Source organism: Bombina bombina, chromosome 1 (assembly GCF_027579735.1).
Source record: "Bombina bombina isolate aBomBom1 chromosome 1, aBomBom1.pri, whole genome shotgun sequence".
NCBI classification, from domain to species: domain Eukaryota; kingdom Metazoa; phylum Chordata; class Amphibia; order Anura; family Bombinatoridae; genus Bombina; species Bombina bombina.
The window spans coordinates 1,166,920,634-1,166,937,146 of NC_069499.1; the positions used below are offsets into that span (position 1 = coordinate 1,166,920,634).

The 16,513-nt window shown below is 36.9% G+C and overlaps 1 protein-coding gene across 3 annotated transcripts in view; it reads right to left on the reverse strand.

The window, feature by feature from the left end:
• Nucleotides 1–16,513, reverse strand: part of ARHGAP27 (Rho GTPase activating protein 27) — a 244,516-nt gene that overhangs the window by 73,326 nt on the left and 154,677 nt on the right. For all 3 annotated transcript variants that reach the window (XM_053699608.1, XM_053699609.1, XM_053699610.1), the window contains 2 exons: nucleotides 14,291–14,716; nucleotides 13,702–13,896 (listed from right to left, as the gene is read on the reverse strand). In XM_053699608.1, the coding sequence (XP_053555583.1) occupies nucleotides 13,702–13,896; nucleotides 14,291–14,716 (621 nt within the window). The remainder of the gene's footprint in view (nucleotides 1–13,701; nucleotides 13,897–14,290; nucleotides 14,717–16,513) is intronic.

The window sequence follows — 16,513 nt, forward strand, 5'->3', positions numbered from 1 at the left end:
TGAGAACTACTGGGCCTGGCCACTTCACATCTACAATGTAATTTTGACCATATTTTGTCTAGACAAAAAATAAACAGGATATATATACTATTTTATTGATTTTCACTTATCCTAGCCTAAATTAAAAAAAAAAAGTACCAAACAACTCTTACTGTGATGTTTACATATTTGTAGTAAAATTACACAAATAGCACTGTGGAATGTGGATTGATAAATGCAGCTCCACTGAAAATAGAATGGACATCGCCCTCTTACAAGAGACGCACCTACCTCAAGGAAAAAAAGAAAACTAGGTTGGGTAGGGGAGTGCTATTACACATTGTTCAAAATTAAAAGAATATGTATAGTGTGATTTGTTAAACTAACAGCACTTTTTTTTTAAGTCACCATTTAGTCATTCAAAAAGACATCTAGTTTGGCAACAAAATGTTTCTTAAATGTGTGATAGGGTCCACATTCCATACAAATGTTTGCCTAAATGAAGTGGACACATTTATGGTTTATGTTTGTAAACGTAATAGCTCTCCCTAGTTCAAACAAGGTCAACTTTAAAATTAAATATATACAGGTAGCCCTCAGTTTACGCCGGGGTTAGGTTCCAGAAGGAATGGTTGTAAATCGAAACCCAGTTTATAATGTAAGTCAATGAGAAGTGAGGGAGTTAGGTTCCAGGCCCCTCTCAAAATTGGCATAAGTAACACCTAATACATTATTTTTAAAGCTTTGAAATGAAGACTTTAAATGCTAAACAGTATTATAAACCTAATAAAATAATCACACAACACAGAATATATTATTAAACCAAGTTAAATGAACAAAAACATTTGCTAAACCGCATTATAAACCTAATAAAATAATCACACAACACAGACTTTACTTGCATTTTTCTGCAAACAGTTCTTTCTATGCATTCCAATCTGGACTGATTTATAGACAGGAAGATCTTGTTCCTTTGCAAGCTGCTTGATAGCTCAGGTCTGGTTAAACTGATTAATTTCAGCTTGTTTTAAACTGATTAATTTCAGCTTGTTTGGCTTGCATATCTTTGCTGCAACACGAGCGGACAGCTCCACCTACTGGCTATTTTAATCAATGCACTGCTTCTCAATGCTTTTCAATAGCAGTCACATGACTGAAAAAAAAAGGTTGTTATTCTGAAACTGTGCAAATTGAACAGTTGTAAACCGAGGACCACCTGTATATGTTTGTTGTATGTGGTGTGTATGCAATTGCAGGTACAATGTAGATAGGTGTAAGATGCTCTAGTTTAATAAAGTGTCAGGCTATTAACTCTTTCTTTGTATCATCTGACAGGTATAACAACCGCATCTGTTTCCAGCTATACATGGATTATATAGTGAAGCCCTCTGTCTAGATATTGAGGCATGTCAGTATGTACTTTGTTGATATGGTTAGCTTGGTAACAACTAATCTTGAGAAACCTGTTATAGTTTAAGCTCAGTCAAGCCTTTGTATGTTAAATGCTGTTTTTCAAATGCTTCTAAGTTTGGATTGGCTAAACAAGTTTTGATAATTTTATATGAAAAAATAAAAATGTGTGTATGTTTCCACAACTATTGTCTCTTAAAGGGCCAGTAAACCTACAAAATAATGTTATATAATTCTGCACATAGATTCCGCAAAGCTAAATCCAGATCTCAGTGTGTTGCATTTTTAACAAGAAGAAATCTGTCTCTGAAAAGAGGCAAACACCACAAGTGACCACCATCTTCCTTACACATTTGAACAGTAACTAAGCATCCGAATGCCCATGCATAATTTTTACATATTGCAAAGCTAAACAAAAAAAACATCCAAATGTTTAAGCCTAGTAAAAACATATTTTTTGGAATTGACGGCATTTTCAATAGTGTATTTGTTTAGCCACTATACGTTCCCACTGTGCAGAATTGTTTTCCCCATAAGTGCTTCACGGGCACGCTGTCTACTCACAGCGTGCCCGATCGCACCATTAAACTCAATGTAGCTTGCTCCCGCTACCAGACTAGAGCGAGCTACATTCAGTTTAATGGCACGATCGGGTGCGCTGTGATAAGACAGCATGCCCGCGAACCGCTTATGGAAAAAAAAAAAGACCCACTCAGTAGAGCCATGAGGGAAGTTATGGAAAATTCTATTTCATAATAAAATATCTCTGCAGTCCTTTGCTTTATAAAGTTGGGACTGAACTAATGTTATAATATTCTGCACTATGTGCAGAATTATATAACATTTTGTAGGTTTACTGGCCCTTTAAAGTAAACATCTCACAATGTTTGTCGGGGGGAGGTAGGAGGGGATAAACACTTGTCCTTAAAATGTTGTCCTTAAAGGAGAAGAAACCCACTTGATTTACTTATTTGATTGCAATGACCCCCCCAAGAGTAAACATGTAACTTTCATGATTCAGAGCATGCAATTTTAAACAACTTTCCAATTTACTTCCATTAGCAACATGTGCACAATTTTTTAATATTTACACTTTCTGAGTCACCAGCTCCTACTGAGCATGTGAAAGAATACACAGTATATGCATTTTTGATTGGCTTATGACTGTCACATGATACAGGAGGAGTGGAAATAGACATAACTTTGAAATTTGTGCAGACTAAGTGCTATTGCGTTGTCTTTTTTTCATGCATTTGCGGATTATGCAAATCTACTGTATTTACTGGTCTTTTAATTATGTGCAGCTCAAGTGCAGATGTCCCCCATTTTAAATGTTTAGGACATTTTATTCCCCACCTCCATCCCACAGAATTATTATTATTATTGGTTATTTGTAGAGCGCCAACAGATTCCGTAGCGCTATAAACATAGGCGGTATACAAAGGTAGCAATTATAGGGATCAAATAATTGGGTAGCACTGTAGTAGTCAGCTCTTGTTAAGGTGACCTGCAAGCAGTTTGGCTCTTAGGCTTACATTCTAAGGGGGTTCATGGTGGATAGCAATGGAGGAGAGGAACTTTTATTAGGAAAGGCTAGAGTAGGTTGTATGCATCCCTGAACAAAATAGTCTTTAGGGAGTGCTTGAAGCTTTCAAAACTAGGGGAGAGTCTTGTGGAGCTAGGCAGAGAGTTCCACAAGATGGGAGCCAGTCTGGAGAAGTCCTGTAAGGTCTGAGATATAGAGGGGAGTAGTGCAGTTGAGGGGCTTTGTATGTCAGTTAGAATTTTGTGTTTAATCCCAGAGGCAAGAGGAAGCCAGTGAAGGGATTGGCAGAGAGGTGCAGCAGACGAAGAGCGGCGTGTAAGGAAGATGAGCCTGGCAGATGCATTCATGATGGATTGTAAAGGAGCTAGGTGGCAGCTAGGGAGACCAGAGAGGATGGAGTTGCAGTAGTCAAGGCAGAAAAGGATGAAAGAGTGGATTAAAATCTTAGTTGAGTCTTGTGTAAGGAAATATCTAATTTTAGAGATGTTTTTAAGGTGGAAGCGGCAGGGTTAGCAAGAAAGGAGATAGGTCTGGAGCAGAGATGCAGATTACAGAAAATAATATCTATGAGTAACTTGGTTAGATTGTTCAATAAGAATGTATCATTTATATAGATAGAAAAGAGAGAGAAAGAGAGAAAGAAAGAAAAAGAAAGAAAAAGAAAGAGAGAGTGAGAAAAAGAGAGAGAAAAAAGGGAGAGAAAGAGATGAGAAGACAGAGAAAGATGAGAAGAAAGAGACAGGAGAGAAAGAAAGAGAATGACATTGTTATTTATATTATTTTTGTTGTTCTTACTTTCTTGTACTATATATTTTTTATTTTAATTTTCAATTAGTCACAGAATTTTAGTTAAACACAAACATATATTTACATTATAATACAAATCCATTTGCCTCAATATGGTGAAATATTACCAATAATGCGCTAATTTAATGTGCACCCGTAAACAGGCAAATTTGCCCATTTACAGGCACGTTACATAATCAGCCATTACAAGTGGCTTGTTAAAGTGATGGTAAATTCACTATAATGACAAAGCTATTTTCTAAAGCTTTCATTACAAATATACCTTGTGTACTCTTATTTCTTTACTAAACAATGTTTAAGACAGAGTAAATCCCCTTTTTTATTTGCAGTGTTACCATATGTCAATCAAATTCAGAATTAGTATTTTTTACACGGAGGCGGCCAGAGACAGGTAACGCTGCAAATAAAAAAGGGGATTTACTCTGCTATTTTCTAAAGCTTTCATTACAAATATACCTTTAGTAAAGAAATAAGAGTACACAAGGTATATTTGTAATGAAAGCTTTAGAAAATAGCTTTGTCATTATAGTGAATTTACCATCACTTTAATGCTACCACGAGCTTGCGGTAGCAATTAGCGCTCCGAAAGTTAACCAGAGGTCAGACCTTAAATTCATTTTAAAAAAGTCCCCCAAATGCCCCAAAATAAAGTGTAGTGTTATTTTGTTCTAATAAAATAAATCAGCATTTATAATTTTTGTTTAACATAATTGCACTATGCAGTTTTAAGGGATTAAAGTTTGCTGCCCATTGCTGCGTTAGGTTCTGTGCCATGTATGACGGCCTTAGAACGAGGCTCCCATTGGAGCCTATGGAAGCTTGCTCTTGTGAGCGCAAAGCTTCCATGCAATGCGAATGCTGGTATTACAAATAGAGCGCAAATATTGCGCTTGAGAAAGTGCAATTTTGTGCTCCACTCGTAATCTGGCCCAATCTATTTTGATCAAACAAGCCTTCTGAAAAGGCACAAGAGAACCCATACTGGGAGTTATAAATAAAAAATGTCCCCAAGGAAAGGTTGGGCACCTCAAACAAACGAGAATACACAATCACAGGTGAGACGAAAAAAAAAATATATATACATTTGACATATTAATAACACTACCACACCTCCAGAAAACCCTACAATGATTAATCATACAAGTATTAGTTTTAAATACCATTCAAACATTACTGCTATTTACAGAGAGGATTTTTATGACACTTAACCCCTTAATGACCAAGGACGTACACCACACGTCCTCAAAAAAAATACAGCTAATGACCGAGGACGTGTGGCGTACGTCCTTGGTCTGGAAAGCAGCTGGAAGCGATCCTGCTCGCTTCCAGCTGCTTTCCGGTTATTGCAGTGATGCCTCGATATCGAGGCATCCTGCAATAACCCCCCTTGGCCATCCGATGCAGAGAGAGCCACTCTGTGGCCCTCTCTGCACCGGACATCGATGGCCGGTATCGTTGGTGGGTGGGCGACCATCGATGTGCCGAGTGGAGGGGGGCGGGATCAGGGGCGGGACAGACGGGGGCGGCGGGCGCGGGAGGGAACCGCTACACTGCAGAAAAAAAAGGTTTTGAAAGCTGTAAATAAACAGCTAAGGGATCTGGAAGGGGTGGGGGGTTGGTCTGGGGGGGGGGAAGCTAAACTACAGAAAAGGGCATTTTTTTTTAAAAAAAAAAAGGCACATTTTTTACTAAACTGGGTACTGGCAGACTGCTGCCAGTACCCAAGATGGCGCCCATTAAGGCAGAGGGGGAGGGTTAGAGAGCTGTTTGGTGGTGGATCAGTGAGGTTTGGGGCTAAGGGGGATCCTACACAGCAGCATATGTAAATATGCTTAAAAAAAAAACACACACAAAAAAAGCCCAAATTTAGCTTTTATTTTAGTACTGGCAGAGTTACTGCCAGTACTTAAAGTGAATGTCAATTTACAAGCTACTGAAGGCTCCTAATACTTATATTAGACATGTTTATTCAAACCGTGAACTTTAAAAAAAAATAATAATAATAATTTATAATATATTTTAATTACTAACTTCGCTCCGTTTTGAGCCACAACTCCTCCCATAAGGCACTTCCTTGTTTTGCAGAGAGTGACGTATAGAGTGGTCTCACCTACTCTATACGTATCTCTGATGCGCGCACCCGTGATGCCCTTACTTTGCGCACGCGTGAAAAACATTTGTACTTAATCTGCGCATGCGTTTAAAAACTAAATACTTAATGTGCGCAAGCGTGAAAGTAGGATAGACAGGCTGCGCATGCGTTAACATCCGACCTCCTCAAAGCGCTATATAGTATTCAATGAATGTATCCGTTAATTGAATACTATTGTGATAGCGAATGCAGCCGAAAAATATGTATTCATCTAATCACAGTATCCTTAGCAGCACTGTACAATACTAATCACATAGCCTTCACTGTATACCGCTGATAGAGTCTGAAATTGAAGGTGTTACAGAGCATGCGCGTCTCGTGGACACGCATCACTTCTGAAGCTGGGGATTAGAAGCTAACGCATGCGCAGAATAAGCGCATGACGTTGCCAAAAAGGGGTTGAACGCCACGGGGTAAAAAAACGGATTGGCAATCGCTATTGTCAATCATTTCCAAATATAGGGACCAAATGGCGGGTGGAGGAATCTCGGCTCCAAAAATGAGATACAAAGGTATATATTTGGGATTAGCAAGTAAACAGAAAAAAATGATGAATTAAGGTCTACCTAAATTGTTGAGAGTGATAATATGGCAATAAGCGACACTGTTGAGTTTACATTCACTTTAAGATGGCGGGGACAATTGTGGGGTGGGGGAGGGAAGAGAGCTGTTTGGGAGGGATCAGGGGGTCTCATGTTTCAGGTGGGAGGCTGAGCTCTACACTAAAGCTAAAATTAACCCTGCAAGCTCCCTACAAGCTACATAATTAACCCCTTCACTGCTAGCCATAATACACGCGTGAAATGCAGTGGCATTTGGCGGCCTTCTAATTACCAAAAAGCAACGCCAAAGGCATATATGTCTGCTATTTCTGAACAAAGGGGATCCCAGAGAAGCATTTACAACCATTTGTGCCATAATTGCACAAGCTGTTTGTAAATAATTTCAGTGAGAAACCTAAAGTTTGTGAAAAAGTTTGTGAAATAGGGAACGTTTTTTTTATTTGATCGCATTTGGCGGTGAAATGGTGGCATGCAATATACCAAAATGGGCCTAGATCAATACTTTGGGTTGTCTACTACACTACACTAAAGCTAAAATTAACCCTACAAGCTCCCTACAAGCTACATAATTAACCCCTTCACTGCTGGGCATAATACACGTGTGGTGCGCAGTGGCATTTAGCGGCCTTCTAATTGCCAAAAAGCAATGCAAAAGCCATATATGTCTGCTATTTCTGAAGAAAGGGGATCCCAGAGAAGCATTTACAACCATTTGTGCCATAATTGCACAAGCTGTTTGTAAATGATTTCAGTGAGAAACCTAAAATTGTGAAAAATGTAATGTTTTTTTTAATTTTATTGCATTTGGCGGTGAAATGGTGGCATGAAATATAACCAAAATTAGCCTAGATCAATACTTGGGGTTGTCTACTACACTACACTAAAGCTAAAATTATCCCTACATGCTCCATAATTAACCCCTTCACTGCTGGGCATAATACACGTGTAGTGCGCAGTGGCATTTAGCAGCCTTTTAATTACTAAAAAGCAACGCCAAAGCCATATATGTCTGCTATTTCTGAACAAAGGGGATCCCAGAGAAGCATTTACAACCATTTAAGCCATAATTGCACAAGCTGTTTGTAAATAATTTCAGTGAGAAACCAAAAGTTTGTGAAAAAATTAGTAAAAAAGTGAACGATTTTTTGTATTTAATCGCATTTGGCGGTGAAATGGTGGCATGAAATATACCAAAATGGGCCTAGATGAATACTTTGGGATGTCTACTAAAAAAAAATATATACATGTCAATGGATATTCAGAGATTCCTGAAAGATATTAGTGTTCTAATGTAACTAGCGCTAATTTTGAAAAATAATGGTTTGGAAATAGCAAAGTGATACTTGTATTTATGGCCCTATAACTTACAAAAAAAGCAAAGAACATGTAAACATTGGGTATTTCTAAACTCAGGACAAAATTTAGAAACTATTTAGCATGGGTGTTTTTTGGTGGTTGTAGATGTGTAACAGATTTTGGGGGTCAAAGTTAGAAAAAGTGTTTTTTTTTTTCAATTTTTTCCTCATATTTTATAATTTTTTTATAGTAAATTATAAGATATGATGAAAATAATGGTATCTTTAGAAAGTACATTTAATGGAGAGAAAAACGGTATATAATATGTGTGGGTACAGTAAATGAGTAAGAGGAAAATTACAGCTAAACACAAACACCGCAGAAATGTAAAAATAGCCTTGGTCCCAAACGGACAGAAAATGGAAAAGTGCTGTGGTTATTAACCCCTTAATGACCACAGCACTTTTCCATTTTCTGTCCGTTTGGGACCAAGGCTATTTTTACATTTCTGCGGTGTGTGTGTTTAGCTGTAATTTTCCTCTTACTCATTTACTGTACCCACACATATTATATACCGTTTTTCTCTCCATTAAATGTACTTTCTAAAGATACCATTATTTTCATCATATCTTATAATTTACTATAAAAAAATTATAAAATATGAGGAAAAAAAATGGAAAAAAACACACTTTTTCTAACTTTGACCCCCAAAATCTGTTACACATCTACAACCACCAAAAACACCCATGCTAAATAGTTTCTAAATTTTGTCCTGAGTTTAGAAATACCCAATGTTTACATGTGCTTTGCTTTTTTTGCAAGTTATAGGGAAATAAATACAAGTAGCACTTTGCTATTTCCAAACCACTTTTTTTAAAATTAGCGCTAGTTACATTGGGACACTGATATCTTTCAGGAATCCCTGAATATCCCTTGACATGCATATATATTTTAGAAGACATCCCAAAGTATTGATCTAGGCCCATTTTGGTATATTTCATGCCACCATTTCACTACCAAATGCGATCAAATAAAAAAATGTGTTCACTTTTTCACAAATTGTTTCACAAACTTTAGGTTTCTCACTGAAATTATTTACAAACAACTTGTGCAATTATGGCACAAATGGTTGTAAATGATTCTCTGGGATCCCCTTTGTTCAGAAATTGCAGACATATATGGCTTTGGCATTGCTTTTTGGTATTTAGAAGGCCGCAAAATGCCACTGCGCACCACACATGTATTATGCCCAGCATTGAAGGGGTTAATTAGGAAGCTTGTAGGGAGCTTTTAGGGTTAATTTTAGCTTTAGTATAATGTAGTAGACAACCCAAAGTATTGATCTAGGCCCATTTTGGTATATTTCATGCCACCATTTCACCGCCAAATGCTAACAAATAAAAATAAAGCGTTACATTTTTCACTATTTTAGGTTTCTCACTGAAATTATTTACAAACAGCTTGTGCAATTATGGCATAAATGGTTGTAAAAGCTTCTCTGGGATCCCCTTTGTTCAGAAATAGCAGATATATATGGCTTTGGCTTTGCTTTTTGGTAATTAGAAGGCAGCTAAATGCCGTTGCGCACCACACGTGTATAATGCCCAGCATTGAAGGGGTTAATTAGGGAGCTTGTAGGGTTAATTTTAGCTTTAGTGTAGGTATCAACCTCCCACATGACACATCACACCCCCTGATCCCTCCCAAACAGCTCTCTTCCCTCCCCCACCCCACAATTGTCCCCGCCATCTTAAGTACTGGTAGTAAGTCTGCCAGTACTAAAATAAGAGTTTTTTGGGGATTTAAAAAAAAAAAAAAAAAAAAAAAAAAAAAATAATGATAATTCTGCTCTGTAGGATCCCCCTTAGCCCCCAACTTCCCTGATCCCCCCCCCAAACAGCTCTCTAACCCCCCTCTCTGCCTTATTATGCGCCATATTGGGTACTGGCAGCTGTCTGCCAGTACCCAGTTTGAAATCAAATATGTTTTTAAGAACATTTTATTATTATGTTATTTTAAAAATATTATTTTCTGTAGTGTAGCTGCCCCCCCTCAACCCCCAACCTCCCACCCTCCCAGATCCTTAACATTTGTAAAACATTTGCCCCCCCTCAACCCCCTCTCTCCCACCTTACAGTGTTTCATAGTGTAGGGTTCGCACCCGCGCACGCGCACGCACTCAATCCCGCCCCCCTTCCCCACTGATGGGCGCCCACCCGCCTCCCACGATCAGCTCCCACCCACCAACGAACAGGGCCATTGATGGCCGATGCAGAGAGGGCCACAGGGTGGCTCTCTCTTCATCGGACGGCTTAAAAATGTTATAGCAGGATGCCTCAATATCGAGGCATCACTGCTATAACATGAAAGCAGTTGGAAGTGATCAGGATCACTTCCACTGCTTTCAAAGACCAACGACATACGGGGTACGTCCTTGGTCATTAACTGCATTTTTTTGCAGGACGTACCCCATACGTCGTTGGTCGTTAAGGGGTTAAAGGGGACACTGAACCCAATTTTTTTCTTTCGCGATTCAGATAGAGCATGACATTTTAAGCAACTTTCTAATGTACTCCTATTATCAAATTTTCTTCATTCTCTTGGTATCTTTATTTAAAAAAGCAAGAATGTAAGTTTAGATGCCAGCCCATTTTTGGTGAACAACCTGGGTGCTTAAGTTCTAAACCAAAAAAAAAACCTTAGATGCCTTATTTTTCAAATAAAGATAGCAAGAGAACGAAGAAAAATTGATAATAGGAGTAAATTAGAAAACTGCTTAAATTTGCATGCTCTATCTGAATCACGAAAGAAAAAATTTTGGGTTCAGTGTCCCTTTAATTATTACAAAAATAACTTCCAATGGAAAAATTAAAGCCAACCTTTTTAAAATGATTTTAAAATGGATATTAAAATTAGGAAAAGTCCCATATATAGGGCCAGATTACAAGTGGCAAGCTATTTAGCACTTTCACTCACGCGCAAACACCGTTGAAAGTAAACTCTTAATGCAAGCGGGTTAGCGCATATTACAAGTCAAAAGTAAAATGTTTGCACGCAAGCAAAATCAGATTTGCGGTACTTCAGGACTTTGGATATTGCGACCAAACTAATGCATTAGCCCCCAGACTTCAATAGAGCATTATTAAAAAAAGAAAAAAAACCTTAACACATCTCTCACTAACACGACATTGCGTGACATCAAGTGCACTCAATCCAACGTGAGTTATTCATAGTCCACATTCCAATGTTCTTCATGTATAAGAAAATGTTTTTTATATATAACTAAAATAATAGGGGTCACTGTCTGAGCAAAAATCTGCCCACATCACCAGTGAACTCTGATCTCGGCAGAGAATTTGCATTCTGTGCAGTAACAGTTCAAATAATACACATGCAAAGTAAGTTGCACTGGTCATACAGTAGATTTCTTACAACTGAATATCTTGCCCCTGAAAGGTTGGTGAGACTGGTATGTGTGAAAAGGGGCATCTAATAGGGATGTGCATTCGGATACTTCGTGAGGATACAAATGCAGAAATCCTTCGGATATTTTCATAGCCGGATTGATTCTTGTAAAAAAGATCCCCACTCTGGATTTGCACAGATCTTAGTGTGGGGATCTTTTACAGGAATCAATCAGCTACGAAAATATCCAAAAGGACAAGCGCCACTGCTTACTTCCGTATTCGGATACTCATGAAGGATCCAAATGTACATCCCTAGTATATAAAGTTGAGAATATTCCTTTTAAAATTAGAAATGCCCAACAATGTTTCCCCATTAAAATACAAGTACAATGCCCAGGAAACTCCTATATTTGCAATATGTATGTGATCAACATTGGATATCATTGTTGTTTTTTTGTTGTGGGTATATTGTAGGTGTATAAAATGTGTTATGTATATGTTATATACTGTAAGACACTATATGTATTTAAAGTTTTTTTGTTTATTTTTTAGATAAACATATTTTTAACTTTTCGTGTTTTATTTTTAGGAACAATATTTCATGTACGGGATATTAATATCCCATAAAAAGACAGTAACTACAGCTTTTTTAATTGACAAAGTACATTTTTTTCAGCTTTGCTGTAAGTAAAAATTAGGCATGGGCATTTGAATGCTTCATTAGAATCCAGAAAAAGACAGCTGCTCATGGAATTCGGCATGATTCGGAGACAGATTCGATCTTGGGAAAGTGCAAACCACTAAGATCTGTGCAAATCCAGATCTCAGTGTGTTGCATTTTAACAAGAAGAAATCTGTCTCTGAAAAGAGGCGAACACCACAAGCGACCACCATCTTCCTTACGCATTTGAATACTAACCAAGCATCCAAATGCCCATGAACCATTTTTACATAGTGAAAAGCTAAAACAAAAAAAACATCCAAATGTTCAAGCCTAGTAAAAACTTGTTTTTTGGAACTAATTGTATTTTTAATAGTGTATTTATTTAGCCATTAAACGTTCACACTGTGCTGAATATGTCTTACTTCTAGTATTACGACCGAACTGTAACACGTTTTATTAATAAAGAACACATTTGGTAAAGGGTGGTCGCAATACTAGAACAGGGCATATTTGGACAACACCACAAGGTTGTTATTCTTGTATTGGACTATTGAATAATAGTATTGATTGCAGGGCACAAACATTTGAGAGTCTGAGCTATACAGTATGTTGTACCAGGACACTAACAACAGTGTATTTGTCTGCTTTTGCGCTGGAGCCTTCACTGTACACGTTTGGAAGCATTTGGTGTAAGTGTAAACAATCTCTGCACTATGTATGTCCCAAATTTATTATACCTGGATATAGATAGTGGAGAAAAAAAAAACTTTTAGAATATTTCTATCTGAATTTCCTAAGGTTTTTTATTGTAAAAAATGTATAGGTTATGTGTGTTTAGTTTAGTGTCTGCGTGTGTGTATCCTGACTCCTACTAGATAAAAGTATGTGGTCTAGCAGGGTTTGCTGTTAGACACTTTCTACATTAAAAATTCTTTTTTTTTTTTTAAACTTCAAAAAAATTGTAATTTTACTTCAAATGTTCAGCATTCTCAGTTGCCCACAAAACTGTCAAAGTTACAAGCACTTTGAAAACAACTTAACATTTAAAAGGGACAGTAAAGTCAAAATTAAACTTAAATGGGTTGGATAGAGCAGGGGATTTCAAAAGAGGGCAGGCACACCAAACTTCAGTTATGCAATTTTTACTTCATAGACAGCAGTAAGAGCAATGTTTTGGGGTCCACAACCCCTCCTCAGGACATACATAGTTCCCATAGAGTGCTAACACCAACGTTAAATCCCCCAAACTGCCTAGTGCAGGGTTTTTTTATTTTTTTTTATAAAAAAGCTACAATGCCCTCGATTTTGAGGGAATTTGGGGCACTTTGAGAAAATTAACCAGAGATCAGACCTCTGGTTAATTTTTGGAGTGTTAATTGCTACCCCGAGGTTGTGGTAGCAATAGTCAGCCACTTGTAATGGCTGGTTAATTATTGCGCTCCAGCAAATAGGCAAATTTGCCCATTTGCAGGAGCACAATAATTTAATACTCCACTTGTAATCTAGCCCACAAATTGCAAGTGCTGATTCCATAGACATCTAAAGACACATGCCGCTCCTAACAGCCTACTTAGGTGTACTCTTCAAAAAAGGATACCAAGTGAACAAAGTAAATTTGATCATAGAAGTAAATTGGAAACCTGTTTAAAGTTGCCTGCTCAGTCTAAATCATGAAAGCTTTATTTTGACTTTACTGTCCAGCGAGTATAGATATCAATATCACACATGTAGCATACATAGATAGCCCTACTCTAATCTCCATAGCCAGTCTCACATAACATGACTCAATTTTGTTGTTCACGTTCTTCCATAGACCCCATGTTTTCACCCAACTTTAATTAATTAAGTTGCTGTACACATACTCTGAGGTTACTCACAGTTTCATTAGAATAGTTTTTGTAGAATGTCTTCCCTTCCTTGCCAATCTGCGAGTACCATCCAGTGGTCTGATCGTCTGATGTATTTCCAGGGAAGACCGGCTCAAAGTGCTCATGATTGTCAAGATAGTCTGTGTCTGGGTAATTGCAAATGTCATCTGGATACTCAGGATAATCAGCTTCTGGCGTTGGAGGCTGAAAAAGAAAAAAGCATTAAATTAAAATTTTACAAACCACGCTAATTATATAATGAACAATGAAAAAAAAAAGAAAAAAAAAGGAAAGGGCCCTGTAACATCTAGTAAACAGAACTCTCTTGTCACCTAAGTATGGTTGTTCCTGGATATAACATTGTTGAAAAAATGTTTCCATGCTGTAATAAGTAGGTAAAGAAACTCTGTTATACTATGAACTCTTTAAATTCCTACACTTTCTGAGAGGGAAGGCCTATAGAGCAAAAAATAAATAATTAAAGTTAAGAACTTCATTGTAATGACCATAAATATGATGCTTGAGTTTTGGTGTATACAGTGAACATAAATTCCCCTAGTGTATCTGGTGAGATATTAGTATAACCAATTAAACATACTCGTTTTTCCATTGATCTGTATGAAGACAAAACTGGTTTCATTTCTGGTAAATTCAAGTCTTCATCAGGAGGAGGGTCCCAGGACGTGTCACCAGTCACTGAATTATAGAAGTAGAATTGTCTAGTAACTTCATCAAAATGTTTCTCCCAGTCACTTTCAGACAACACTAGACTTGGGGATGGTGAGGAAATGGGAGAGTGGGTTTGTTCTTCTGATTGATCAAACGGGGAATCCCACGTGGTTTCTCTAGTTAAACTGTTATAATAAAATAGCTGGCCACTTTCCTCGTCAGTGTGCGTTTCCCATTCCTCAAATGTGCTAGTTGAACTGTGAGGTTGAGAATTGACTCTTCCTCTGGAACTCTCTTTTCGAAATTCCTCTATGTTTACATAAACCGGCACAGGTTCCTCTTCTTCCTTAACTGCCTACAATTGAATATGAAAGATAATTTTCATTACCTAATGCAAATAATACAAGTGCCCTATCATAAATAGCTTAGATATCTCATCAATGGTTAACGGGTTAAGATATTAATAATAACACACAGAGGCACAGACTGACTATTGGGTTCCTCTACATATTGAGTATAATAGGATCTTTGATAGACACGTTGCCAATACATTTTGGTTTTTTTTAGAGTTTTAGGAGATATTGGATAATCAAAAATAAAAAAAAAATGTGAAAATGCTAATTTACTTGAAAAATTCTAAATCATGAAAAAAGAGGTATTGTACAAAACATAAAAATATTAACTAGGAGAAAAAAAAAAAAAAAAAAAAGGATTTTATATACACACGCGCACATATTTACACAAACATAAACCAAAGGCCTTTTCTAATCTGATGTTGTAAGTGCTGATCATCCAACTTCCAGCCAGTAATAATAACAAATGTATATCTTTTTAGATCCCTTAGCTAAAGCTACTGCCTACGATAATGAAAAAAAAAAATTACAAATATTTCATCATTCAGATAAAGCATTTACTTTTAAACAACTTTCCAATTTACTTTTATTATCCAGTTTGCTTCATTCATTTTGATAAAATTTGTTAAAGTAGCAGCAATACACTACTGGGAACTAGCTGAACATGTGAGCCAATGACAAGAGTTATATATATATATGCAGCCAACAATCGGCAGCTATTTCCCAGTAGTCAATTGCAGCACCTGAGCCCACCTAGGCGTGATTTTCCACAAACAATACTAAGAACAAAGCAAATTAGATAACATAAGTAAAATTGGAAATTGCATGCTCTCTCTCACTAGTTTTCAAACCTGTCCTTAGGCCTCTTAAACAGGCGAGATTTTGAGGATATCTGAACTGGCGTACAGGTGAAATAATAAGATGATAACTGAACATGGTTATTTTACCTGCTAATCACCCAAGATAATCCTGAAAATCTGGTCTGTTAGGGAGACTTCAGGACAGGTTTGAAAACGTGCTGTGAATCATGAAAGTTGAATATTTTGACTTTATTGTGATATAGTGCATAGGAATATTTTTTGAATATCGCAGACTTTCATGAATGATACGGTTTTTGTCCATACCACATCCACTGGAAAACGGTTTTAATTATCCACTACTTAAAAGGAATAGTCTAGTCAAAATTAAACTTTCATGATCTTTTATTTTTTTTGGGGGGGGGGGGGGGCAGCAGAATTTTGAGTGCCTAGAACAGCACAAAACCTAAATACGCCACTGTCTCACGGATTAGATAATGTAATTTGTTTACTATACTATTTAAGATACCTATAAAAGACAGACCTTCCTGAAAATTGCATTGTTTAACTCCTTGTTCTTAGAGAACAGCAATGTGAATACAGAAGTAAATAAAATAAAAAGATTAATATTTCTTTTTATACTATATTACACAAATATAGTCCTATTTACAGTGGTACACAGTAATAGAGCATGTAATTATTATTAAGGAGATAATAACCTTAAATAAACATCACACATGAAAGATCAGCAGATAAACATGTTAAAATATTTATGTTTGAAAAAGAAAGTTATTTCCCGATTAAACTGATATTGATCTAACAGGAATGCATGACTGCTCTCCAGGGAGTTTTCTCACTAAATCATGGAAAATCCCATACTCCATTTATAAAAATACTTACCTTTAGCAGGCTGGAGAATTGTCAGTAAAGTCAAAGTTAAACTTGATTCAGATAAAATTATGCAGTTTAAACAACTGTGCATTTTACTTACAGTATATATTA